This window comes from Patagioenas fasciata, chromosome Z (assembly GCF_037038585.1).
Source record: "Patagioenas fasciata isolate bPatFas1 chromosome Z, bPatFas1.hap1, whole genome shotgun sequence".
In the NCBI taxonomy this organism is placed as follows: Eukaryota; Metazoa; Chordata; class Aves; order Columbiformes; family Columbidae; genus Patagioenas; species Patagioenas fasciata.
In genome coordinates, this window is record NC_092560.1 from 7,610,931 (window position 1) to 7,638,480 (window position 27,550).

Here is a 27,550-nt window from a genome sequence, read left to right on the forward strand (position 1 = left end):
GAGACATTAGGTATCAGGTAGTGTTTTATTACACAAGTTATTTATACAGAGGTGCCTTTCTGTCAGAATGGCAGCCTTTATCCCCATTAGTTGCTACCATCAGTAGCAAGATCACTTCCTCCCAAACTGAGGCAGTGGTGGTGGCACTTTGATGTCTTGGCCTCTTTCCAGTTTCTTCTCACAGTCAACGAGGTAATTGACACCATCAATGACAATCTGGACTAGCTCTACCTACAACAAGAAAAAGAAAATAGTGGTAATAGAAGCTTTGACTAATGCTAGATGAAGGGAAGATTGGCATGTACTGAAATGACAGCAAGTAAAGCTGTAAGTAAGGAGGGTCACAGCATAGAGGTCACACACCCTTTGCACAGGGAGTGTAGGTCATGCTGGTCCAGTGGAAACCCATAGTAATTCCCTTCTTGTGTTTGCCTGGAGTTTGATCCACCAACAACATAAATTTTCAAATAGGCCCCTAAAGTTATTTCCACCAAGTTCTACTCATTCTCATATTCCTGTAGGAAGAAACCAAACAAAAGGAAGTGCTTAAATAAAATGTTTAAGCATGAGTTGGGAGACCTACTCCGAATGTGACCAGCATGAGGATGCAGGATCCTCCCCAGATGTTTGCTGAGGCAATACCTGGCGCATGTCACGGTGCCTTTCTGTAGGGTTCCCCACACTCACGTAGGAGGATGAAGAAACAAAACCAGCAGTGCTGTGAGTGCTCAGCATCACTGGGCAGTTCTCGCTTAAGGAGTAAATGCTTTTACTCTGTCTTTCGAGCTCCCAAGCCTGTACCACCCCTGCACTTGGAGGAGCATTTATACGAGGACAGAGCCAGATGGAAACTAACTAGAATGGTGGTGCAAGGAGAGGAAGGCAGGGGTTCATTGCCCCAAATTCACAGCAGCTTGGAATGCTGCTGGAGGCACAGGGTTGGAGTCCTTCACAGGGCTGGGACTGGAAGGGTGACCAGGACTACATGTTCAGCCACATCCTTTAGACTGCCTGAGAAAGCTCGTCAAACCAAAGTCTTGTACTTCTTCACAGGGATGGCTCAGGACCCTAAGTTCCCCTACAGATGACCATGAACCTGCTGCAGTTATTTGCTAGCTGTGGGGAAACGTCCTAGTCGTGCTGCCAGGCATGCTGGCTTTGCTGAGGCCGTTTTGCCAAGCCCAGGACCCACATCTCTGAAGCAGAGACTCCCATCCTAAACTCATTCTGGCTCTACATCATCCATCATTCTTTTGTTTTCAGCTCTTGGTTTACATTGGCAGGGGAGGAATTAGCTCCTGGCCCAGAGCAACACCAAGATTTGTAGTTTTATGTGGCAGTGGTTAGTGATGTCTTTGTAACCTTTTCTAAAATTACTGAACAATACAAGGTACCTTGTTCCCAGCAGACTTTCTCCCCAGGCGATGACATGCGAGGACCATAGGCCCTGTGGTATTGCTAGCCAGCAAGCTACAGCACTGATTTTTCTTAATCTTCAGGAACCAGTTCATTAGCAACATTAAATGACTGGTTTGTTAAAACTGAATTCAAAGACTAAATCCCATTGTCTCTTTATTGTAACACTTGCTGATTTTCAATGGATTTGTTTTTACTATAAAGCATTTCAGTGGCTTAGCACTTTATTTTATTGTCTTACACAGACCAGCTGTGTTGGGAAATCAGAGGTCTGAATTTGCAGCCTCCAGGAGAAAAGGAATTTCATATTAAGTTTGCATTGACCAGTAACAGAAACAAAGCAAAAATACAAGCAATTTTATCTTGGACAATTGGGAACATAATTCAGTTGTGCAAACACATTTACCACATAATGGAATTTATTTTATTATATACTGAAAAAAATATGTCTTATAATAAAACATTTCTATCCCCTTTAGTTTGTCTTGTCTTATTTAGATTTCAAAATCTTAAAGGTAGGGATTGTATCTTATCTGTTGGCTTAATCTTTTGAATCCTTGCTGTATGAGGCATCACTGACTTCAGTGGAAGTGTTCATATAAGTAAAAATTTGTAGGTTTAGATCATCTGTCAGTAGAATTCATATAATAAATCATGCTGTGTAATCCTTTTGTATTATTAGTGTTATTTTAGTATAAAGCACACATGATGATGTTTCAGGTATTAATAAATGTCTTTGTCATGTACTGCTTTTGCAAATAATACAGCTTAATAGCTTTTCACTTCTGTTTCTTCAGGTCTAGATCAAAAGGAACATAGCTTCCTGCACCAAACTACAAAATTTTAAAATTTCCACGCACCTGTCCAAATGCCCCTTGGCTGTGAAGACATTCAAGGGCAAGTCTGGATAAGAATGCACCGAAGACCTGACATGGCTCTGTCCCAGAGGCCAGACACCCAAGGTGAGCGAGGAAGGGAAGCTGGCTATCTGGGGACCAGTTTGAATCTAGTTGTAACCCAGTTGCATTTTCCCAGGGTTATTTTTGTGTTATGAAAACCTACCAAAGATCAGGCTGAACTCAGGTGTAGGGCTGCAACACTGGGACCAAACTGCATCCATATCTAAGCTGCCAAAGCCTCTTGGTGTTGCACTGTTGTGGATAAACACATCTTGGTAATGTGCTTATCCTTGACCTTGACTTTTAACTTGCAGCCCAAGGTAGTTAAAATTTTGCTACTGGGGAAGCAGACAGCCCTTCAAATCCAGACACGTACAAGCAGGTTGGCATCTGAGCCCAAATCGTGTGTTGCACTGCCAATGGAGAAAAAGGATCTTCAGTGGTCCCACCAGGGCCCACCCAGTTGACTGTAGCTGAGAGGTTGCAGCACATGCCTGGCGGGTGGAAAACATGTTTGACAGAAAGTTTGAACCTCTGTTTCTGATCTACCAGTGGAGTACTCAAATCACTGGATTTACAGGGTCTTGCAATGTAAATTTTTATCTTCGTTGCTCTTGATGTGGCCCAGGGCGAACACAGCCTTGGTCTTGGTGAAGAAAGGGAAGCTGTAGTAGTGCCACAAGACTTACAGCCTGTGGCCTGGAATAAGGGTTTGGCTCTGGCAGAACTTGCGGGAGGAGGCTGCAGCTCTGACAACGGCTGTTTCTCCCCCATCCTCCAGCAGGTTTGCTCTTAGGAGCTGTTCTGCTTTATAAAACACTTAAATGTGAAACTGGAATGAAGTCTGGGACTGGAGTTTCCCAGCAGAGCAGCACTACTGCCAGGCCGTAGGGTAATTTCTGCTCTCTGGCTCAACAAATACACATTCAGACTGAGATAGTTTCAAAACAAATGTCTGAGATGGGCCGATTTGCTGTAGCCTACAGCCCAACAGGGAGGGCTCAGAGCTGATTATTGAATTTTTGCCCTGATTTAAAAACAGCTCTCCCATGTCCTCTGCTTGTTGCCACACAGCACATGTGAAGATGGCAGCAGCTCCTCCTCCGTTATTTTGGAGTGCAAGGACTGGCCTTAACCTGCTTTCTAACTGTGCAAAAGGTGTGTGACAGAATACTGAAAGGAACACAATGCCTTAAACAGTCTTGCTTCCAGTGCCTGATTCCCCATGTGGATGAGGACTCGTTCCCTGCTTCTTTCACCAACATTTTGCAGCAGGCACAGCAGATGTTGCCCAATGTGTAGAAGATAGCTCAGTGCCCACTGTACAACTCATAAACATGTCTCATGTTCAGGAATGCAGAGACTGCTGGGCATTGATCTCAGAGCTGGGCATTCCAGCATGAAGGTCTTGAGAGTTTGTGCTGTGATGCTGAGAAACATCATCCTGAGGGATATCTGTTACCAAAACCAAACCTTGCCAGCACCTGTGTGCTCTCAACAGAGATCATGGTGCAAGCAAGTCAGAGTTGTTTTTTTCATTGCTGTAGCAGGAATACTTGTCAAACACTTGATGCACATTAGTAATTTTTCTTTGAGTAAACATTTCCATTGGACTGGATTCATCAGGGGTAAAAACTGCAGTAGTTCCACTGAGGTCAGTGGAGCGAACCCAACCAGAGGGAAACTGACTCATATCAGTACAGATCTGAGCTAAAAAGCAAAGAAAAAAAAATGAACAGGTTACCTCTGAGCGACCCATACGGTCCAGGTTGGAAATGTCATACACATCTGCTACAGCTGCCGTGTCCACTCCACCAGTGCCACGCTTTTGCAGACGCAGGTTCTCCAGGATTTTTGGAAACCTGGGATCCTATCAGAAGAAATAGGTTAGAGCTATTGCCCTTTACCCCGCAGATTGCGCTGAATCATTGCATAACTTAATAGCATCTCCAGAAAGACATGGCAGAGACAGATAGTTTTCTCAGTCCTTGGATTACAGCCTGTCTTGGCGGCTGTCTGCTGAGTATATTAATTTCCATAACAAATATAATAATTTGCAGAATAAAAGTGTGCTCAGTTAGTTCTGCGTTATCCCTGCGACCTTGTTACACATCATGCTAACATGCAGTCACTGTAAGCTGTCATTTTCCATTTGTTCCTTCATAAATCAGAAGAGCTGCTCTTTGTCACTGGCTTTTTAAATGACTTACATACCTTGCTAAGCTTGGGCAGCTTGACGTGGACTCCAGCGCGCAAACCAGTTCCCAGGTTGGAAGGACAGGTCAGAACATACCCAAGACGCTCATTCCACATGAACTCCCAGCCCCGTTCTTTAATTAATCTTTCCACCTGTGATGGGAAAAAAGCAAAAGAAAAGGGCAGCATACAAATGTATTATTTTAAGATGTATGCTTATAACTGAGATTCTTTTCACCAGATATCTGTGTTGATCATGAGCTTCAGTATCACCAGTGGAGTTGCATAAATTTACACCCCAGTACAGCCTGGTTTGGATCCGATGCAAATGTTTGCATTCATCAGACACCAAGATCTCCACTGCATATTACAAGGATTTCTTCATAATTTTCTCATGATCACTAGCTTGCAAACTCTTTGTCATGTAATCACAAAGCTCCCTGTCATAGCCTTAGGCCATGAAGCCAGATTTTCACATAAGGATTACAGTTTTTACAATGTGTTTCCAACCTTGGTATTTTTGGAGCAAGGTTGCCACACACAAGCCCAAAAGTCTGAAACACTACAAAGCAAAAAAATAAAAGGAGATGAAGCTGTGTTTTGTGTAATTTTCAAGGTGATGCTATGGCTCTCAGGAAAGGATACCTCTAAATGCCTAATATTAACAGCCATACTTCCATTATAAAGAGACAACATAGCTTGTATATGATACTTTTAATTAGTGGATATCTGACCATATTAGACAGGAGAGTGAAATAACCATCCCCATAAAAATCACAAGGGTCTATTGACCTTTGAATAGGCTGGAACTTTGTTCACTCATCTATACTTCTTGGACTTCTGCAATCCAAATACAATTTCAGTTCACTTCTCCTGAAGAGGAGAATCAGATACAGAAACGAGCTCATGCTCACAAGACCTCTGCAACTATAGGTGAATACTTCCATTCTGCAGAAGGATACAGAATAAAGGACTCTCTTAATTTCTGTATTCTGAGAGGACAGCAGAATTGGTGGTGGAAAACTAGACCTGATCTCCTGCCTTGGGCACTTGCTCTGGTTGCAGTTCCCAAACCTGTCTGATCACTTCCCATGGCCAGGTCCGTAGGTCCACCTCTGTTGAACGTGAGCTAAGCGCAGTAGCAGAGGCAAAGCTGGGAGCAGCATCCACAAACCATGTCACCTGGGCCACCACCAGTACGTTGTCTCATGGGTATACCTTGGAAACCTAGCAGGTTCCAGTTAACCACCCCAGTGCCAAAGAAGCATACACTAGGTGCATTCTGTGTTCCCAAACCCACTATGTACTCAAACTTTCCCATGCTCTGAACTTGCTTTGCTTCTGCAATGATGAGATTGTAGTTCCCTGCTGTCCCTACTTGGCCTTGGTTTTTTTTGGCTGGGGGGCTGTGAAGTGATATGGCAGTGCTGCACAGCTGTATCAGCTCTGCACTTGCTGGGCTTTCCTGAGACACAGATGTCTCTAGAGAGACAGAAAGGCTGTTTCGCCAAGGTAAGAAGAATGAAGGAGTGGTCCAAGGCTGGCCCAACATGCATTTCCATACCCAGGAAGAAAAGCAGTGTGATGGAGAAAAATGCTGTTCCTTCACAGTTAAGGTGAAGTGAGCATGCCAAGGACCCCCATGGGGAGAAATAATTTCATGCGACTTGAAATTCTTACAGTTTTGATGACAATTTCAAGCCAGTTTCAATCTGACATAGTTTAACTTCCAGGATGCCATTTGTTGTGGCAATCGAACTAGGAATGATGTGGACAAGAGTATTGGTGAGTACTGTTTGGTCATGTCACCTGTCCCAGTGCACCTAGCTGTGTTGCCTGTGGGAGACAGTAAAATCCTCTTTCTCTATTAAAGCAACTTTTTCTGTGCCACAGCTGTACACAGCAGTGCACTGGGCTGGAGCCAACTTGTAGTCGTACCTGGATAGCCTAGACAAAGCTGTTTTAACCCACACACCATCTCATGATTATTTGTCTTTATGAATAGCTAGACCAGGAACCCTGGCTATCAGTTTTTAGTATTTTAATCACAAAGCCTCGTATCTCCCCGAAATGAGCCCAGGGGTCCTAAGCCCTTAATCCTGTGCACAAGCTCAGCAGCATCCGCTCTGCTCTCAACACCAAGGATGAGAACCAAGAGGCTGAGCCAAATAAACTCTTGGTTCAAGCAAAATAAGCAATCCAAATAAAATGCTTGATTTATGAATTCCCACAGCCTGCAGGCACAAAGTGACAAAAGGGCATATTTCTTCAGCCACCTTGTGCTGGAGATTTTAATACAAAAAGTACAAAGACTATTTATTTATTTATCCCTACAACTCAGCTAGCAATTTGCCCATGTTTCCTTCTTTAACTGCATTAGTGTGGGTTGCTATGTGGACAGGTGCTACTGTATTTTGTTGCTTGTGGAGATGTTAGTTATGTATGAACCACGGTAAGCAATGCTGACAACAGCCCAACCATAACAAGCAGGAAGAGTAAATTCATTGAGATTCTACCTCTTTTAAACCACGGCAAAATCTTTCAAACACTCGTTTCATGTTGCCACCCTTCTCCATGGAGATCACCCTGGTGTGGTCCTCTTCATTAATCCAGACGAGAAACGTCTTGTCATTGTTATGCCTGGTTGAGGGGGGGAAAAAAAAAAAAGTATGTTTAAAAACACAAGCCCTGAAAAATAATTCTCAGTATGCTTGGTTTTATCACAGTCTTTCAGGACTGTGGAGAGGTTAAGTGCAGCAAAATAACATTGTTCTGCGGAGTCAGGGATTCGAGATGGTTTCACAAGTGGATCCCCCGTGCCAATGGCATTATGTGGGCTTCTCAGGCACAGCAAGAAGAGCAGTTTTTCTCATCACAACACACTGCCATGGTGCTGAGTGAGGAAGGACATGTTGTTCTCTAGCACAAGCACAGCTGGGAGGTGCAGCAAAGGGAGAAGCCAAGCTCTGCATCCTGTGTCACCAGCGAGTTTCATTGTTCTTAGAATACCCTGCAGCTAGGAAAAAAACACAGCATTTACCTGCTGCTGGGGGCCAAGCAATGTGTCCTTACTTAATTGTATTCTCCCCTAAATCAAATCCCAGTGCCTTCTGTATCGCCTGGTAGTGTTGTGTTGCCACATCAGTCAAGTGACGAGTCTGAGGACAGCAGCTGCACGTTGCTTCTGGGCAGCGCGTTAATGATGCTGGCTTGTCAGAGAAGATAAAAACGCCTGAAGATACTCACTCGTGCTTCAAGCAGACCAGTTGTGGCTAGGTTTGTTAAGTGCTGGGTCAAGCCTGAGGTCGCTTGTCCTGCCTTCTCGTCTACTTTCTCCCTCTTCTGCCTGTAGCATTTCTACATCACGCAGAAGTTGATGGATGAGATCAGACTCATTTGTACAAAGAGTGGAATATCACCAGGTTTGAAGGGTGTGAAATTTGGAAGTTAAAGTTCACTGAGAGCCTGACTTTCAGCTGTTCTTCTACTGTGAGTGCGTTCTTTTTTTGTACTTGAAGTTTGCTGGTGCAACACCGAGCATTTGCCCAGACATTACAGTCACCTGAGGTGCAGTTAGCTTGTCTTTGATCACGCACAAATGCTCGGGAGCGTTTTCAAAATACACCAAGGTTGGCCTGACCCTGGCGTCATCACCAGTGAGGGCAGTGGGAGTAGTCCGACAGGCCATAAAATGGACAGGATCACAATCTCTATAAGCAAAACAACTTCCAGAACATGTGCCCTTTGACAACAATTTCTTGTAAGAGAAGGCAGGTTTTACAAATGTGGCATACTGGAATACTTTCCAGTCATACTAATTTTTCCATTCTACCTGATAGTTCACATGTAAAACAAGCTAAATCCAGATCTGTTTTATTCACGAGGTCCCTGGATAGTATTTATATTGTTGGTACTTCTGTTTGTATGTGGATACTGTGGGATATCTCAGATTTTTCCTTTTCATCCTCCTCAGATTTAAACAGGGACTGGTTATCTGTAGCTTGTTCAAATAAAAAAATCCTCACAGATTTCCCACAGGTCATCAGGTTTCACATCTGATCGGGTTTCACAGCGCCTGCTCCCCAGCAGAAATCACGTTTAGCTCATTGCAGTAACACTGGCTCTGATTCTGAACATGAGCCAGTACCATCATACACTGCTTGGAGGACAGCTAGGGCTTTTTTTTTTCCACATAAATTCCCATTCTTTCTGAAAGTTCTGAAGCTGCTTATGGCAAGGAGATAGACTAGGTGATTCTTCAGAATCCTTTTTAGCCTAATTTTTCAGAATTTTAACATGTGGTGTTGCCTAGAAGTGTACGGGGATGGATGCAGATGCTATGCACTGCACAGCTGCCCCATCCTCTGCTAGCAGGTGTGTGCACTGATCTTGGAGCTATTATCCCTTTCTCTCCCCTGAAAATATTGCTTCGGGGCACAAAATATGTCAAGTGTGTTACCAAAGTAGAAACAGACCTAGAAGAATATAGGAAATTCAACTTCTATATCTCCTTTTTGCTCAGTTCATTTGGAAAGAAAGGTTTACTTTCAGCTCTGGGAATTAAAATAATGCTCTGTCTCTTGACAGTGAGGAGGGGGACAGGAGTTTGCAGTGTGGTGTCACGCAGGGGGTGGCCGGTGGTTCCCAGCTGACAGCATGGCTGCAGACTGGTGTTGGAGCTGCTTTTGTCACCTCAGATTAGCCAACCACATGGTGACTCAGGGGCTCTTTCTCAAATTTTAATCTAGAGAGAGAAAAAACTGAGATAAAACCCCAAAGAAAGAGCCATGCCCATGATACTGTGTTGTGTGGATGATGTTAGTGATGGTTTCTTGAATATAAATGTGTTACCCATCTTGTTGTTCATTACCGAATTTTGTTTGGGTTGTTTTTTTAAATCAAGTTGAACGTGCTGTGAGTATGAGCATAGAGCATCTGCAAGGTTAGGGCAAGCAAGGAGATTTGTAATACAGTCTTTAAAACACGACACAGAATTCTACATGTCAAACAACATACCAGATTCCTCTGGCATCTGGCCAGTCACGTGCCATCCCAGCACACGTTAGCAAGGGGGACACTGGCTTGTCAAAGAGAAAATGATCCTGGACACCAAAATGGGCCCGAAGAGAGAGAAAAAGAGAAAACAAAACAAAATTCAGGTTTTATTCAAGGAAGCGGTATAACGCTGCCTAACACATTTTGTGTGAAGGCAATCAACATACAAGTAAATCACAGCACAGCCTGTGAATCTGGTTCCTTCTGAAAAATAAAAGCATTTTACCCAGGTGATCTTCTTGAATCTTGCAGATTCTCACTGACGTTGGTAAAATAACCATGTTTTGCCAGAAATATTTTTCAAATATGGGAAGGAATGTGAGGTCCTGACCTAATACCACATACACACACCAAAGGGTTCTCTGGAGGGACCTGACTGCTAGGACCAGAGATGTTTTGTGCACACAGACATGTGTCAGGGTGTGAGAAGGCAGCGAGTTCTTAAAGACGGAAAAAAATTAAAAATGCTAGTTCTGAAAAGTTATTTCTCCAGCATTTAGCAATTTATTCTGAGCATGAAGTCAAGGTAGGAATTAAATCAGTGCTGAGCTTGACCTTTCTGAATCACAGACTTGTTCTGTTCCTTAACAGAGATGCTATTTCTGATTTAATAAATGTAGCACTTGCTGTGCCACTGACTTGCCACATTCCAGATGATTTAGACTTTTTGTTTTTAACTGAGCTTTTTTTCTTTTTTTTTTTTTTCCCCCAAAGCAAATCAGTATTTGATTTTCATGTGTGTGCTGAAAACGTATTAGTTCTGAATTCCTCAAACAGTGCCATATCAAATGTTGGGGGGGCTGGTTGTTTTTCGTTGTTTTGAGGTTTTTGGTTGGTTGTGGTTTTTTGTTTGGTTTTGTGGTTTGCGGCGTTTATTTGTTTGTTTGTTGATTTGTTTGTTTGGTTTTTGTTTGTTTTAAATCTAGAGTTTAACCAAGAATAGTGATGCAAGGTATCCAGAATAAATATGACCTGGTTGACAAGTTTATATGCTTTGCTTTTTTTTCCCCCTATAGGAGACTTTTAAGTTTTCATCTTTGATTACCCTGTGATGGACATGATGCAGCCAGAACCCCAGCCATACAGAAAGGAAAGCTATAGAGTTCTCTTTGTTTATCACAGGGACACAACATTTCCTTCCTCAGCTTCCTCTTTCTTCCTCTTGAAAGAAAAATTCCTTTTTTTGCAAGAAAAGAGCTGAGGATTATTAGTTTCCCTTACGTGCATATGGCCAAATCTGCAAAGTACCAAATGCCTCTGTGCTGAATGGCATTCAGGTAGAAGTAATTTGATCTTACAGAGAGCAGATGGTGCTTATTAAAGGCTGGTGGAAGGCCTGGTAACATAGAGGTTCAGGGTACTGAAGCACTGGAGGAGCTGAGTGATGGCATGAGTTAAAGATGGAATCTGAGGTTACAGCATTCAGTGCCCTGATTTCTATAAATTTGTATGAATGACCATGAAAACAAATAAAACAAAGTTAAATGCTGAATCAGTGAAGCCTATTCCACTTCCCAAAGGATTCAGCTTTAAACCATGAAGGAATTATATTCTCCATGCTCCCATTTCGACCACTGTTTTCTGAGGAGCTCTCTCCTGGTGAAAAAGGCAATGAAATAAAACTTGCAATAGGCCATCAACATCTTGTCAATAAACATTATTACCAAGGACATTCAATTTAAAAAGTTACTGACCTTACATAAATTCTTAACTCCTGGTTAATCCAGACTGTGACACCTAGTTCCAAGGTTATAAATAGTTATGTTACTTCATCAGCTCCCTTTTGGTTGATGTTATGGATTAATGTGCCATGAATATAGCTAACAGGGTACAGCCATTCCTTTGGATACTTAAAATGCACATTCGAGGTTTGTTTGACATGTCACATGCTGTGACAAAATCCATGATGAAAATCCTTGTGTTTCCATCTGTGTGACAATGAAAACTCTTGTTATGGGCCTGATCCTTCAAGTCCTTAAACACAGTTTCAGGACTGGGAAAAGGTCACCTGGGTGCAGTTGGCTACAGCCATTTTGGGGAGATTAGAATTAGTGTAGTTTTGACATAAAGAAATCACAGCCAAAGCCTCCCACCCCAACAGTCCAGAAAACAGATAAAACATGATGGTTATCCCAATCCAATCTTTTTAGTTAGAATGGTTGTTAGTATAGAAAATATCAATCTTTGGTCAAGGGAATGACCAATAAAATGTCCTGAATTCAGTTCATTATTTGTCCAAAGAGTTGACAGCTGCCATGTGTATTTGATTTTAAACAGATCTTGCTATCTGGAATATAACTCCACTTTTTGTACCTGCACAGTGTGTACTTTTATCCAAAATGTAGACCCTGGATGATTTGTATTATATTAAAAATATCAACAGACCATTAAACACTGGGTTAATGCTCTGATTATCCTCCTTAGCTACACAGGAAAGCAGGTACCCCGAAGAAAGGTCAAGATAAAATGAGAGTAAATGAAAGTGGTGCCAGCACTGGAGCTATACGTACATCGATAAGCTGCTGCTGATCCCTCTCGGACATATTGGTCAAGCTGTAGTACTTGCCAGAGAGCTCTCCCTTCAGCCCGGCCAGCGCGGTGACCACCACGTTCTCCACCTCCCTCCGCTCGGCCCTGGTGCAGGCAGGGGGGAGGCTGAGCCCACGGATGCTGCGGCCGGTCCGCACCCGCGATGAGAGGACATAGCGCTCATCGAATTGACCATGGGTGATCTGGGGGAAGAACGTTTCATCGGTTCACACACAGTTCCTTGTGTTGTAATCCACCATTAGAAAAACAGCAAATTCCATCATACAAAAAGAGGGACATCTTTCTGCCCAGGCATGATGACCTCTCCACGACAACACAAATGCTCCGGAGGCCCTTGGAGTTTCAGGCACCAGGAAGGGTTTTTTTTGGGAACAACAAGTTTCTTTGGCTGAATGGATGTGGCAGAGTAACCAGCCAGTCCTTAATGGTCTCAAAATATAAAGGAATCTGTGTTGCTTTTGGAAATACAGATATAGGCCGGTATACAAGATTGTCTGAAAGAGAAAATCCCAAGAAGATGCTATACCACAGAGCCGTTGAACTATGAAGGAAATATTAAACAGCAGGTAAGGTCTGCTCACATGTATGTGGGCACAGTGGAGTCAATGCCTGCTTTCATTCCAGCCCTTGGACACAGGGTTATCTGTAAGCTCATAAACAGACCCACAGTGCTAAGTGAGACTGTGGCCCAAATGCTTTGTACAGATGAGACTGATGCCTCTGTGAGGAACCAGGTAGGGATGCAGCCATCTTGCTGTTAGAACCACGAGTGGCATCCCACTTCCCTTAACCCTAAAATTCACAGAATCACAGAATGTCAGGGGTTGGAAGGGACCTCGAAAGCTCATCCAGTCCAATCCCCCCACCGGAGCAGGAACACCCAGCTGAGGTTACACAGGAAGGTGTCCAGGGGGGTTTGAATGTCTGCAGAGAAGGAGACTCCACAACCTCCCTGGGCAGCCTGGGCCAGGCTCTGGCACCCTCACTGAGAAGAAGTTTCTTCTTATATTTAAATGAGACATCTTGTGTTCCAGTTTGTACTAATTGCACCTTGTCCTATCATTGGTTGTCACTGAGAAGAGCCTGGCTCCATCCTCCTGACACTCACCCTTTACATATTTATGAACATTAATGAGGTCACCCCTCAGTCTCTTCCAAGCTCCAGAGCCCCAGCTCCCTCAGCCTTTCCTCACACGGGAGATGCTCCACTCCCTTCAGCATCTTCGTGGTTGTGCTGGACTCTCTCCAGCAGTTCCCTGTCCTTCTGGAACTGAGGGGCCACAACTGGACACAATATTCCAGATGTGGTCTCACCAGGGCAGAGTAGAGGGGGAGGAGAACCTCTCTGACCTACTGACCACCCCCCTTCTAATCCAGCCCAGGTACCATTGGCCTTCCTGGCCACAAGGGCACAGTGTTGGCTCATGGCCATCCTGCTGTCCCTCGGGACCGCCAGGTCCCTTTCCCCTGCACTGCTCTACAACAGGTCGTTCCCCAACTTACACTGGAACCTGGGGTTGTTCCTGCCCAGATGCAAGACTCTGCACTTGCCCTTGTTCTATTTCATTACATTTTTCCTCGCCCAACTCTCCAGCCTGTCCAGGTCTCTGGATGGCAGCACAGCCTCTGGCGTGTCAGCCACTCCTCCCAGCTTGGTGTCATCAGCAAACTTGCTGACAATCACTCTATTCCCTCATCCAAGTCATTGATGAATATATTGAATAATACTGGTTCCAGTACTGACCCTTGAGGCACTGCACTAGACACAGGCCTCCAACTGGACTCCGCCCCATTGACCACGACTCTCTGGCTTCTTTCCTTTGACCAGTTCACAGTTCACCTCTCTACTCAATCATCCAGTCCACACTCCCTCAGTTTAGCTGCGAGGATGCTGTGGGAGACTGTGTCAAATGCTTTACTGAAGTCAAGGTAGACCACATCCACTGTTTTGGCATTATCCATCCAGCTGGTTATGTCCTCATAAAAGGCTATGAGGTTGGTCAAGCACGACCTCCCCTTGGTGAAGCCATGCTGACTGCCCCTAATGACCCTCTTATCCTCAATATGCCTTGACATGTCACCAAGGATAAGTTGTTCCATCACTTTCCCAGGGACGGAGGTGAGGCTGACCGGTCTGTAGTTACCTGGATCCTCCCTCTTGCCCTTTTTGAAGACTGGAGTGACATTTGCTTCCCTCCAGTCCTCAGGCACCTCTCGCGTTTCACACAGCTTAGCAGAGATGATGGAGAGTGGTCCAGCAATGACCTCAGCCAACTCCCTCAGCACCTGTGGGTGCATCCCATCTGGACCCATGGATTTATGGGTGTCCAGATTGCTTAACTGGTCCCTAAAATTACTGCCTTGTGAGTTGGATGGGGAAAGAGAGAAGTGCTATTACATGCAATATCATCACTGTAAGAAGCAACCCTGAACCTTCATTTCTTAATTATTTTATTTCAGTCCTACCTTGGATGCATCCAGATCCGTGTGATGCTTCATGGTCCGTGGATCATAGCCATTGTGTCTCACTTTAATGACAGGGTCAAAAATTTCAGCAAACACCTATGGAAACAAGAGAATCTAGAAAGACTCTGTAGCATCACAGAAACATTTAATGCACCAGCTTCAGCCACAGGAGAAGTCTCCTGGCACAGGCTCCTGGGGAACAGATGTAAAGAAGTCTTTGCAAATGCAGACAGAGCTAAATATGAAAAGGGGGTGCTTTTGACCTAGGCAGTGCTCTGCAGTGGTTTCTGATCTTCACAACAAAAAGAAGGTACAATTGCACCATACTTAAGTTACAAGCTTACTCTAGCTATCAGAGGCAGGTACTGGATGTGGTGGCAACCAGATTAGGTTTCAGGATGTATTACCAACCAGAAAACACACTCAGGATCCCCCAGCAGCTTGCCTCTTCTTCTTGGGTCATGCAGGAATACCCTATGTCTTCATTGCTATGGGATTGAAGCCCTTATTAGAGCCTCTTGGCTCAAGTGTGTCGACATGACCACAACCACACCATCATGCAGATGAGAAGCAATGGCACATCTAAATGAGTAAACCAAATGACAGGCACTGATAGTCCAGAATGCCAGATGTCCCAGTCCATCCTCTGCACCCCGGTGTTTGAGATGTTACTAGGAGACTGTATAGCGATAGGTACCATTGTATGGTAAACTGAAGGAAGGAGACTACAGAGATCAATAAAAAATAAGGATTTTCTTCTCTTTTCTTATTCCAGAGTCAAATAAACCTGCCCATCCTAATGCTGTCTATCTTCAGCTTTCATCATGATTAAGCTGTGGCTTAATGATGTTTGGTGCTTCCCAGAAGACATTTTTGTTTCACTTCTGCCTCTGCTGTTCCACAATGTAGTTTCCACATTACCTTTATTTTGTGTGTCTCAGGGTTGCATAGCTTTACCATAAACTAAGTTTACTCGCAGGAAGGTGGGCAGCTGCTGGAAGCAGTTAGCAGCTGGTCCCAAGGAGGAACATTTTATTAATTTTCGTTGCAGAGAGAGGGCACCTGTAGTAACATCTGATGTTCATGCATTTGCTAATGGGGAAGAGTAGGGAAATCACAAGCTCATGGTCTCACACTTACATACTCTTCGAGACACAATTTATCTTGGGAGCCCATATCCTACCAGGAATCTGTCTTCACCTAAGGAGCTCTCGTGAACGATGAAAGCTGAACCAAATACAACAGTTATTGTGGAAATGTCTTACCTCATAGGATTCTTCATCACCTGCAACCATGCCCACAGTTTTAATGAAAGGATGGCCAGGATTGTCAACCCCGGTTTGGATGCACTGATCCAGGGTGTAGCCATTGGGAGTCATCTTGTCCCTCAGCCGGCAGTAAATGGCCGGGGTGAGGCACTCGGCCATGCAGTTGTTGTGTTTGCGGAGATCCGGATAGTCCGCGCTGGAGAGAGGAAAAGTCCCAAGCAATTAATGTGGCACCTTTGAGCACTAATCCTTGCTGGTTTATGAAGGTTTTGACAGGATTGTGAGATACAGAGTACACAGCATGGTTTAAAAGTATAATTAGTTCTCCATTTATATGTTGCATTGAATTTTAGGGAAGGAGGAGGATTCAGGTAACTGGAAGTGCCCCCCATGGCACACTGGTGGGCTGCCACATCGACAGGCAATTGCAGCTTTCTGCTGCTGAGGATCACCAGGATAATGAATCCTAATGAGTCCTGAAAGTGTATCAAGTTCCATTAAGTCTCTGCCGAGACACTCTTGTTCCAAAATAAAAAAGTTCTAGCATTGTTTTGTTCAAGTAGGAAGGGAATTAAGTTTAGCTGGAGAAGTTCTTTGTAATTCGGAGCCCAGGTGCTCTCACAGCTTTGTGGACATCCGTGAGACTGTCTGTTCTATATCAGCAGGGAAGCTTGTTCTTCTACAATGTCTAGGTTTGCTTTAATGGCATTATTATTTACAGAGGGTGCATGGTGTACTAAGTCAAGGAAAATGAAGATGTTATGCTTTAGCAAGGCATACTTTCAACTGAGTCAGACCATATCTACCTTGTACTGCCAACAATTTACTTTATGCACAACTCTGTTATTTCTGAAAGAATATATTTTAACTAGGATACTATTCACTGCTTAAAAAAATAAGATAAAAAGTTGGTTAGAGCCTGATCCGTATTGTTTTTCATAAGTATGGCCAGCAAAGTCAATGTACACAGCAGAAGATCTGTAATTAGTTTCTAAGCATCAGCCAGCCAGTTTGTAGCAGAAGTATTTCAAATACAGCAGTTATATGGGAGATTTCTTTACTACTTGCATAATGGAAATATTTCCACATTTCCTAGTGGTAAAGTCCATGGAATGAGCCAGTGCAGTAGACTGAGCTGCAAAGTGATTGACAGCTGATGGGATAACATAAGTACTAATTTAGTGTTCTGTCTAAAATTTGAAACATTTTTTAGGCTTCTCATCATTTGGCAATGATTTTTTTTTTTTTTTTTTTGTGTGAGTGTCAATGCTACCACACATCCCGGCTTTGTGGTCTTGAAATCCATTGCTGTTTCTACCTACAACTGGGGTTATCAAGAAAGGGTGCTGTTTGTCAGGTCGTCAGTCCACACAGCCCATGGACAGACACACAGATGGTGCAACCACGTGAGGACCCTGCAGCTTTGACGGGGATCTTCTGCCTCCAGAGAGTTAAACGTGGTGCTGGGCCCAGCCATCTGTCTAACCCCAAGTGCTCACCTCGGAGGGAAGAGTTTCCTTTTTTCCTGGACAGCAGCCTTCACATTTTGCTGGTTGAGGAGGTACCCGGTGGTTATCACCCCTGTGCCTGCAGCTGCAAAGAGTGCAGTGCTTGCACGGCCAGCCAGGAGACGGCAGAAGGTGCTAGCCATTCCCCTCGGAGGATACGGACTCTGGAAGAGAAGACAGCCCAACGTCAACCTGTAAGTCCTCGTACAGTACCAGTGACAAATAAATGCTCATTTTTAATGGTAGCCCTATAAAAGAAGACATTTATTTTTGTTATTGGTTTGCACTTCTGTAGGGTGTTGAGAAAAGTGGTTGGTGTGTATATGTATTATTTCTATACCTGTACCTTAGATTTGGGAAACAGTTGACTTTTTGGTGCTGTATTGAGCACACAGTTCTAAACCCAACACTCTGAATATTTTAGCCGTTTCAGTGATTTAGGGACATAATTGAACCTTTTAGCTTTCTTTGTAGCAACAACACTTTTTTGCATCTTTTTTTTGGCATCTTTTCAGTGGTCGAAAAGGTACAATAAGGTACAGTCACCTGTGGTAGGATGTGACATTGGCCGGGCCGTTCCTTTCATCGCTATTACCTGCAGAAACTCTCATACCTTTTTCGTGTTTGTTTGAGTTGTTAAGTATTTTGTGCTTTTTTATTTTCCCACATAAATAAATTTGGAGTAGGCTTGAAGTCATCATCATGAGAAGGGCGATATTCTAAGGACCTAAAAATCCTCAGTGGACTAGATGACCTTTAAAGGTCCCTTCCAACCCAAACTATTCTGCCATTCTTTGAAGTCTGAGAGTCATTTGTTTCATGTCCTGTATCTTGTTTAAACAGTTTTACTCCTGATTTTTGTTATTCTGTCTCCTCCATATCCTTGAAATGCAATATACATTTATCTAAATAGAGAGGAAGGTGCTGGCTGATTGACAGAAATTCCTTTCCCACCTGCCCCCTCAACAACTGAAAGAATTTCCCTGAAACAGAAATGGGGAGAGACCACACACGGAGGCTTTTTTTTCCCTATTAGGAATATATTGCAATTTCATCAGCTATTCAAAGTCCTCGAGAATCAGTTCCACAGCACTAGAATATAATGAAATATGTGCTGACCCCGGGCTGGGACAAGAGACAGATCACTGTAGTAGCCTTATCTTATCTCTGGGAATGGCTTCCTCTGTCCATGAATTCGTTTAGGACAGAATCTCCTGACTGCAGCAGGATTTCCCCCTTCCCAAAATGAAGTGGGAGAATGTTTGACGGTAAGTCAAAGTAAAATATGAGGTTTATGATGGAGTGCTGCTTTTTCTGTGTATTTAGCAGCTCGTTCTCGTGCCTTTTCACAGTATAGCATCCCCATTCTACACTCTGGAAATATTTGCTGATGACTAATCTGCACAGAACTATTATTGTTATACCTAACTGTCTGAGAAACAATACATGTATTTTCACAGCAGCTCTATGTATTTATAGTTCTGTTTCACAGATGCTACATTTGCTGCAAGAAATTGGCTGGCAGTCAAAATCCTGTCCTGAAAACTAGAAGCCGTATTGAAAATCCCCTTGCAGACAATGACATTATGACTTCAGTGACCTCAGGCACTCATCAGCATCTCCACCAGCTTGGGTTTTTTGTGAGCCTCTAAGTCCTGTGTCACTTTGAGGGACATGTCTGGTCCATGCCTCTGATTAAATCAGAGGAATAATGTACAGTATATATTTAGAAAGAAGCGTGAGGCACAACAGTATAATTGTAATGCTTCAGAAATAACAAGAGCAGTGCAGCTACTGACTACAGAATGTACCACAACCCAGCAGGTAAAGCCAGCAGCCCTAGATAGCTCATTGTATTTAGCCAGGTCGTACTATCTGCTGGCAAGGCTGCATTGTGTTGTTTGCTGCTTCCACATAACCTCCATTCCTGGTACCAATGCAATGTGGCAGGGAAGTCCCGTCCTTTGCAACAGCTGCTATTGATAGACTGGCTGCGTGTTTTTCTACATTCAAGCCTTTTCCGATGATTAAGGGTGCACAACGGATAGAAACAGTGTCCCACCCAGAAAGTTACTCTCTGAATTAGCACAGTGTTGTGGTCTGGGACTGAAGGGCAAACACAGCATGCATTTCGCTGAGGACCTGGAATTAATTTGTGCTGGAGGACCTGAGAAGATCACAGGAGCTTTGTGAGAGTGAAGGATGCTAGAAGCTGCTCTCTGTGATTTTCTTGGGGGAAAATCTTTGCTCGCTGAAGCTGTTAAAAGCTAACGTTTGTTTAGCTGCTGATTCAGTGCTTCTTGTATCCTTCAGCTTGCCCTTGCAACAGGTATTGAGTAAGAGAGTGCCCGATCCTGAGAGCAGCTGAGCAGAACAAACCTGCAGAATGTGGTGGGCAAACCACAGCCTGGGTGGCTGCGGGTAGCTTGGCACCCTGGGCTTTCGGGCTGAGCTACACTGTGTGACTGAGATGTAGAGCTGTAACAGAAATCACAGCCTGCGAACAGAAGGAGAAATAAACCACCTGGAAAAAAGAACGAGATGAACCCGGGGGAAAAGAAACCAGGCTGAAAAGACAAAAAGACTTCCTTGGTAACTCAGATGGTGAACGTTTTGTGCCACTCATCTGGGAAGCAGGGAAATTCCACCTTTACTCCTTCTGAATGAGTATGACTACCACCTCCCCACTCTTATCTGTGCCTTTCTTTGGATGTGCAATACCAAGCTTTAATCCCTCTCAGCACTGTCCCTTCCTTCCTCGTTCAGGCAGCATCAGCAGTTTTCCCACCCTTTTGGGGTTTGATACATCGAACACATCTGTACCCTTGGGACACAATGATTGACTTTTGGACACCTGATCAAAGGCATATTTCATGCTCATGAAGTATTTTTCCTTGAATAAAGTCCCATAAGGCAAGTATTTTTCTTGTTGGCAATGTCATCTTCCATCGTGGCTGCATGCCTTGTCCCCCAGGACATTCTTGCATTGTTGGATCACAGAAAAGGTTTCTCTTACCCAGAGGCAGGCTCTACTTTACCTGACAGATGCCTGTCTAACAGCTCTTAAAAGTCCCCTGGAGAGAAAGGAGTTCTCCTCCAGAACACTGGAGATGCCACAGCCTGCGGTGACTACCTAAAAAAAAGAAAAAAGTCTGAATAAGACAGGGGTTTTGTTTATTTGTTTGTTTGCTTGCTTGTTTTTTAAACAAATGTCTAACTATACATCTCTCGTTACAGTTGAAGCTCAGCACTGCTTATCCAAACATCTTCTTCCCCAAACTTTGCAGATCTGTAAGCAGAAGTTCGGTTTCTGTCTTTACCAGGAAGGGACTCAGGTTTTTAAAACCAGTCACTTCTGCGGAAGAGGTGACTCTGCTGAGAGGGTGACCTGACAAGCATCAATCATAGCATCCCGTGGCTGCTGCCTGTAGGAACTGGGAGATGACAGCTGGTCTATCTTCTGCTCCTTAGGTAGGACCTCCTGACTGCAGCGTCAGACCATCATTTGTGACTATCAAACACAAAGGGTCTAAGGGAACATGGAAGTTACTGTTTCTTATGAGAAGATAAACATCATCTGGACTGCTGTGGGAAAGGGACTGTAATCCTTTTATCAAACCAGTGTAAATCCTAATTCAATAGACACGTCTTGCCACAAGGGTGGGCTGTAGCTCAGAATATAAATACATATAGTACTGCAGTACAAACCGAGCCCATGTTGTGCCTTGCACAGGTAGTCCACACGCAATCAAAATAGCACAAATGAACTTGCCCAAAAACCTGGTGTACAAGTTCATCAAACAAAGTTTTTTCATAATGAGGGTACATGATGAAAAAGACACGATACCTGACAGGAAAGAAGACCATTTTGGTTTGGTTTTCATTTTTTTCCTCTCTAAAACCAGCATGATTTCTAAGTAAGGTATTGCTTCAAAGTGAACATTTCAAAAAGATCCATTTCAAGAGAGTCTGAATGGAATGGTCTTGAATTAAAAAAAAATTCTCATCAAAGCTATTTGTCAAATCTGGCCTCAAATACCTGACAGATTCAGGGCTTTTTTCCCCACAGAACATGTTAACCTACACTAACAATAAGTTCGCACCATCACCACCTCTGTGGGTTCAGAGAAATGTAATCACTCCAGACAAAGGTGTCATGAAAGGCAGAAGATTTTTCTAAGAATGCTTTACCAGAGATACCATGCTGTGATTCAGGTTTAACTGCAGACCATCCTTAGGCCTCCACTGCGGAGATTTCACATTGATCAGGGAAATTTAGACACTGCACAGCCTAAAAAAATGAAATTGTGTGCTTTTCTTTTTTAGGAGTTTCCTGAGGGTCTTCCCTTGTGCCCATGATGATAGAAAATCAGTTTTCTAGTAGGTGCTTGTAGTGCTACTGTAGCGCAGCTGTGAAAGAGAAAGAATAATTTTTGAAGATTGGAAGAACTTTTGTGATTATCAATTTTAACCCTTGAAAAGGAATGGAGTGCCTGCCTGCACTGATCAGGCATGCTGGAGGGAAAGCATCTGCATTAGGAAAGCATCCATCCTGCATCCAAAACTGTCTAGAGAGAGAATGGTCTGGAGAAGATAAAGGAGTTCTAATAGTTAATCAACCTGAGTTGAAAAACAAAAGACAACTCTTATTTTTGGCTTGTATTTGTTTGTCTTCAGTTTGGATCACTGACTTTTGTTACTACTTTTATCAGTTTGTTGTAGAAATTTCTACTCATTATTTGTTCCACATGCAGCTACCTAATAGCTGGCTCTTTTTTATGTCCCTCCATCTGCTTTTTATCGTATTTTCAAATTTATTAATCACTACCTGGCTCTACCCTGAACTGTTTCCATTTTGTTTCCTCCTCAACATCCTCCTGACACCAGAACAGTCCTTTCATCCCAGTAATGGTCACACCAGGTCCCCAGGTCTCCCTACTAAATAGCTTTTGCATTTGGAGATCTTATCAGCCCCATGGGACTGCGGTGATTCACTAGAAGTGGACACTGTGGTTATTGTCTGCCAAGTGCTGGTTCCTTATGAGGACCACACTGTCCCCTGAACCGCGGGTAAGGAAGAAGAAGCCAGGGAACTACATCTGATATGGACATAGATACTCTTCAGAGTAAGAGTATGTGATGGGGCTGTTTGGAATAGAAGGAACCTGATTAACCAAAGTCTCTATCAGTCCCATCAATTTTTTTACCATTATTTCCACCTTCCCTTTAAACTGGAATGGTTCCTGATAGAGTTTTATCCTCTGTTGTGGGATTCTGAATGCACTGATAAAATAATCTTAAATGGTTCCAAATTATAATTTGTGGTTTTCTATTTAAAAATCATTTCTCTGCTAATTGGTTTAGAACTTCACCAACCTTGCAGCAGTTTCACATTCTTTCAACGCACCACAATCTACATGTGAACTTGGACTCTATTTTGGTAACACATAAGACAGTAACAGCTGCCTCTAGGCCTCCTCATTTTCAGTTTTCCAAACATCTCTTCTTCAGTTGTCCAAACAAGATCTAGCTTCTGTGATATTGGACACAACACTTTTTTTTTTGAAAGTTTAATAATTTTATTTTATAGATTTTAAGGACATTTTTAGGATTCATAACATGAGACGTCAAACAGGTGTCACTTGGATAAAACGCTTGAAAATATACACTGGAGTGCCAGCTCAAGTCCAGAGATTGGGATAGCACTGATGTTGCAGGCTGACGGAAAGAAGAGTGGGCAGGGAGCATGAGGGAGGGAAGAGGATGAGCTTCTCAAATGCCTCAGTGAAATACAAAAAATGGACTCCAGGAGCAGTGTGATGCCAGCCGTGGTGTAACTGGGAGGGTGAATCTGCTTCTGCTGCACGTGGCATCACTTGGGTTTGGCTCACGGACTCTCTCAAGTGAGTGCCAAGGTCAATGGCTTCATGCAATGAAGTAAAGTAAGGGCATTTATCTCCTGATTTTCCTTAGCACGGTCAGGTCTGATCTACTCCACTGTCACCCAGCACTTACACCACGTCTGTCTCCCTTTCCTTTGCAGATGGCGTGATCTGCAGCAGTGCCCATACCTAAGTAACCTTTAGCTGGTGAAGGTGGAGGGTAAGATATACATGTCTCAGCTGGTAGCCAGCACCAGGTAGATTTTCTACAAGAAGAGTGGCAGGCAAGGGTTTTTGTTTTGTTTTGTTTTGTTTTTCTTTTTAGTCAAGTGTGCTACAAGACACTTTGATGGCTCACAGTGTTTGAATCTGACAGCTTTACAAAATGCTTAGAATACTTGCCTTGTCCATTTTCCCCTTATTACGTCATTCTGCTCATACTTTGGATACTGGCTTTGGCTCATGATAACTATTTAAGATGTCTTTTGTGTCCCTCCAGGATTACACATGCCTTTGACCCAAGGGCAGGGCATGGAGCATCGCTCAGTAACTCTGAGAGTGGAATTTGTCACTGGCAACTAGTCCTTCGAAGTTTTGTTTCCAAGGTCATTTGTACTTGTTCTGTCACGTGGGGAAGATACTATTGTACAGGAGAGAAGAAACACAGAACAGTTGGCTCAGGAGAACTTGTTGTGTGTCCCTCATGCACCAGGTTGCCTCCTACACTGAGCAGTTTTGATTAATTCCTTACAAGTCATCTTGCGGATCAATGTCTGCTGTGGTTAATTGTGAGAGGAGGAAATGCGACACTGACTTGAAGTAACAGCCACTAAGCTGTAGAGCATGTAGTGTTAAGTGTCTGCAAAAACAAGGTTTATTCGTTCCTGTTCTCTTGCCACATTGGCACCATAAAGGGTAAGCAAATTTAGATGGAAATTGGCATTGACTTTTCCAAAGCAGTATTCCAATGCGTCGTGATGACTTACGGCCAGCAGATCAGCAAAACCTGTCTGAAAGGTCATGATCTTGGAGGTCACAGCCTTTAACTCTCTGCTGTCCCCCAGGATGTGCTCAGCTACCTGTAACCAGTCTTCAGGACATTAATGTCTTGCCAGGAGTGTATTTTGGTTTTAAAACTGCATTTTCATGTATGTATCACCTACCATCCACAGAAGGTGGAGACAAAAGCCAGCAGCAAGATTTAGCAGAAGTTGCTACTGCAAGTCTGATGCTCACTGAGGCACAGTCCAAAGGACTGCAAGTATTACTTAAAGTGGAGGATCTGTTTGTAACCACAGTTTGAATGCCAGTGTGAAAAAAAAGGTGAAGAATGCCTATTTCAGGGCCTTAAACCAGTTTCCCTCATATTCACGATACAGCTATATTAAATCCTCTGTTAAAGATGACAGTAGTCTCCACACTAAACATGTCTTTTCTACTGCAGGTTCCTCACTGACACTAAAAAGGTTCTTCTTTTAAATCAACAACTTAAGAAAACTGTGACACGGCAAAACCCCCCTTGCTGCTCTAGCCAGAGGGTGCAGAGGGTCTCTGGGACATTTGATTCACAACTACCAGTGTTCTCGAGCTGCCTTGGCCATGTCCCATCGCACACAGTAATCCTGGGATCTGCACACTGGTGAGGATGCTGCATCCCTCTCTGGGGACTTCAAAGGCGAGAGAATCATCAGAAGTGCACAAATCGCCTCTTAACCCTTTAAGGAACATGTAAAATTTATTACTATTTTCAGTATTTTAAAAATAATGCTTTTGCTATTAATTCTTTGCTTTCTTGAACTTTTTTTAAAGAGGAAGTTGTCAGCTCCGTTTTTCCTTTAATGTATTTGAACACAGGTATTGGTTATCCTGTATTTCACACCAGGCAGCACATGTGCTTTTAGCCAAGGAGGGCAGGAAGGTACAAGGGTTACAGTGACATTTCCAGAAATAGAACTAGATTAAATATTTAAACCATGTCATGGGTGGTATTAATTGCAACACCATGTGATCCTGAGCGACATTTTAGAGGAATGGCAGAGTCATAGCTAAAGTTCACATGGGCTTGTAATCACAGATAATGTATACGCACATCTTAAACTGTTAAGCCGTTTAGCTAACGGTATCACTGCAGTGAGCTGAACTTTCACGTGGTGGAGGGAGAAGGAGGCTGGTCTTTTATATCTGAGAAGTAATTCCTTTGAGTCATCCTTAGCTTGAGCTAAAGCCTACGGATGCCAGTGGAAAGTTTTCTGTGCCCATCTACGGAAGTTTCTGGCACCTTAGAGACATCTGCAATAAATGTCACAAGTGAGACACCATTTTTAGATGCCCAGAAAACAGTTTACGTTGCTCTTGATTTGAGGTATCACTCTACAGGTTCAGAGGATAAGATATAAATTAAGACATTAAATCTCATAAAGCAATGTTGTTGTGGTTTTCAGTTTTTCATATCTCACCCTGAGCAAGAGTTGAACCTTTCTCGGTTTAAGAAAATATCTCTGGAGTGCAGAAACAATCTCAGTGCAGACATCAGTCTAACTGTGCCTTAATCACACCATGGAATATCTCTATGAATAATAAATTAAGATTCCATTTCTTTCTCCTTTTAATGCCAAAGATTAGTGAATGGTTAAAAAATCTAATAATCTGGGAGCAAAAAAAATCCAAACTAAGAATCTATGAATAGATTCAGATGAATACAGAAGATATGGAAAAGACTCTTCATAGATCAGACAAGTTCTCCTTAGTAACTACCCGTTAGTAACAGCATGATTTTTGATTTCTGTTAGCTGAAACTGACCCATCAGACCCCACCTGGTGAGACTCAGAAGCCCAAATTCTCCTATAGAAGCCCAGCCAAGGTGCTGGGAGTGCTTGCCCTTCCGAACCAATCCAACACTATTTTACAGTATAAAACCCTCATCTCCACAGCTCCAAGAGCTTATTGAATTAGGTGTTTTCTCTGAACTTGTTACACATCTGCAAAGGGACTTAATTTTCCTTTAAACTTTTGCTTAAGGGTCAGCTGCACAGTGAGCTGACACATATTTCCTGCACCAAGTAGTTATGCGAATCAATAAATTATGACCAAATTACACCACATCCTGTGGTGCTTTGAATTCATTTTTAATAACCCTCATGTTCAAAACGCTACCATTTGAGGTGAGAAAAGCAGTACAGGGAGTTAAACTGACCTTGAAGATGAAGGTAGACGTCCTGCTGCCTGCAGCGAGCCCAGTGTAAAGGGAATAACAAGTTGGTGCGCTGACAGGAGCCCAGGTAATTTGAGAGGGGAAAAGGAGGTGAGGGAAACAAAAATAATTGCTGCAGTGGCCAATCCCATTTCACCCGGTTACATGAGTGACATTTGCTCGCACTTGGTGCCCTTGAGGACGTAATGAGGGGGCATGTCAGAGCTGAGTGACAGCAACATCACCTTTCAAAGGCTTCTCAAAGGGAAGAAGTTATGTCAGCAGATGGTTGGCCAGATGCTTGACTGCAATAAGATGCACCTCCGCTGCTTTGCCCCCAATGACCCATTTAGTAATGGCCAAAAGAGAAAGGTCAAGTGTAACTTCTGTGCTGGACTGCCTTGCCTACCTGAACAACTCTTGAGAGACAGGGAGAGCAGGAGAAATCCACCCGCAAGCTTCCCAGATGGAAATAGGTCGGAGCAGAATGGGACCCAGAATGTGCCAAGATCACTGTGGGCATTTTTTCTTTAGCCTTTACTGTTTAATTCATGACATTAGTTCTTGACTCTTGTAAGGCAGAGGGGTCCAGAAACATGAAATGTAAAAGGATGATGTCTGAACCCTCCCATTTAGAACTACTATAGCTACATACTGGTAAAGTGCTGAAAGAGATAACACGTGATGGTTCAGAAAGCAAAAAAGAATAATCAATTTAATCCACCTAGCTCTGCTCCCACAAAAGCTGAACATTTTCAAGGCTGACAGAGGAACACAGAGGCCAATATTGTGCAGCTTTTAAAATTCCAAGACTTTAAAATGCTTTATCTTTTGTACATTTAATATTCCTTGAATTTTACATAGCAATTTCCTAAACCCACAACTCAGATTTATGAAACTTTCCAAAACGTAGACACCTCTCCCCCAAAATGTCATGACTTGTTTGGACTAATGAGAGCCATGCATGCCCACCATAATTAAAAACAATATAACCACTCCAGATTAATACATCTGGACTCCCAAGTATTTGAAACACCCCCTTTTTGCCATGCCTGCTTTTTATCAACCCAACACGATGTTTCTGATATTGATAGGGAAAAAAAAATCCAGTTGAGGATC

At 43.3% G+C, this 27,550-nt stretch overlaps 1 protein-coding gene and 1 long non-coding RNA gene across 6 annotated transcripts in view; one reads left to right on the plus strand and one right to left on the minus strand.

Annotated features, from left to right (window-relative positions):
* Positions 1-27,234, plus strand: part of LOC139826524 (uncharacterized) — a 40,254-nt gene extending 13,020 nt beyond the window's left edge. Inside the window, exons 3-6 of one of the 4 annotated variants that reach the window (XR_011736640.1) lie at positions 2,214-2,378; positions 11,991-12,682; positions 15,358-24,155; positions 24,685-27,234. This is a non-coding gene — a long non-coding RNA (uncharacterized lncRNA). Of the gene's footprint in view, positions 1-2,213; positions 2,379-11,990; positions 12,683-15,357 lie in introns of all 4 variants that reach the window. The other 3 variants (XR_011736642.1, XR_011736641.1, XR_011736639.1) reach the window with 3 other exon arrangements.
* CKMT2 (creatine kinase, mitochondrial 2) lies at positions 12-26,534 on the minus strand. Of its 2 annotated transcripts, XM_065861160.2 has the most exons (11): positions 26,435-26,534; positions 20,397-20,491; positions 17,350-17,522; positions 15,848-16,046; positions 14,583-14,678; positions 12,077-12,298; positions 9,528-9,613; positions 7,028-7,151; positions 4,530-4,664; positions 4,060-4,185; positions 12-231 (listed from the first exon to the last, which is right to left on the minus strand). In XM_065861160.2, the coding sequence occupies exons 3-11, from the start codon at positions 17,499-17,501 to the stop codon at positions 112-114; spliced, it is 1,260 nt and encodes a 419-aa protein (XP_065717232.1). In that variant the 5' UTR covers positions 17,502-17,522; positions 20,397-20,491; positions 26,435-26,534; the 3' UTR covers positions 12-111. The 2 variants fall into 2 exon arrangements, with proteins under 2 accessions (XP_065717232.1, XP_065717233.1); XM_065861161.2 differs by lacking the exon at positions 20,397-20,491 and having other exon boundaries at positions 26,435-26,527.
* Positions 27,235-27,550: the final 316 nt, after the last annotated feature.

Coding starts and splice junctions, on each gene's coding strand:
- CKMT2 (XM_065861160.2), bottom strand. CDS start 17,501: ATGGCTAGCACCTTCTGCCGTCTCCTGGCTGGCCGTGCAAGCACTGCA. Junction 16,047..17,349: donor AGGAAACTCTTCCCTCCGAG/GTGAGCACTTGG, acceptor TCCTCTCTCCAG/CGCGGACTATCCGGATCTCC. Junction 232..4,059: donor ACCGTATGGGTCGCTCAGAG/GTAACCTGTTCA, acceptor TTCTTGTTGTAG/GTAGAGCTAGTCCAGATTGT.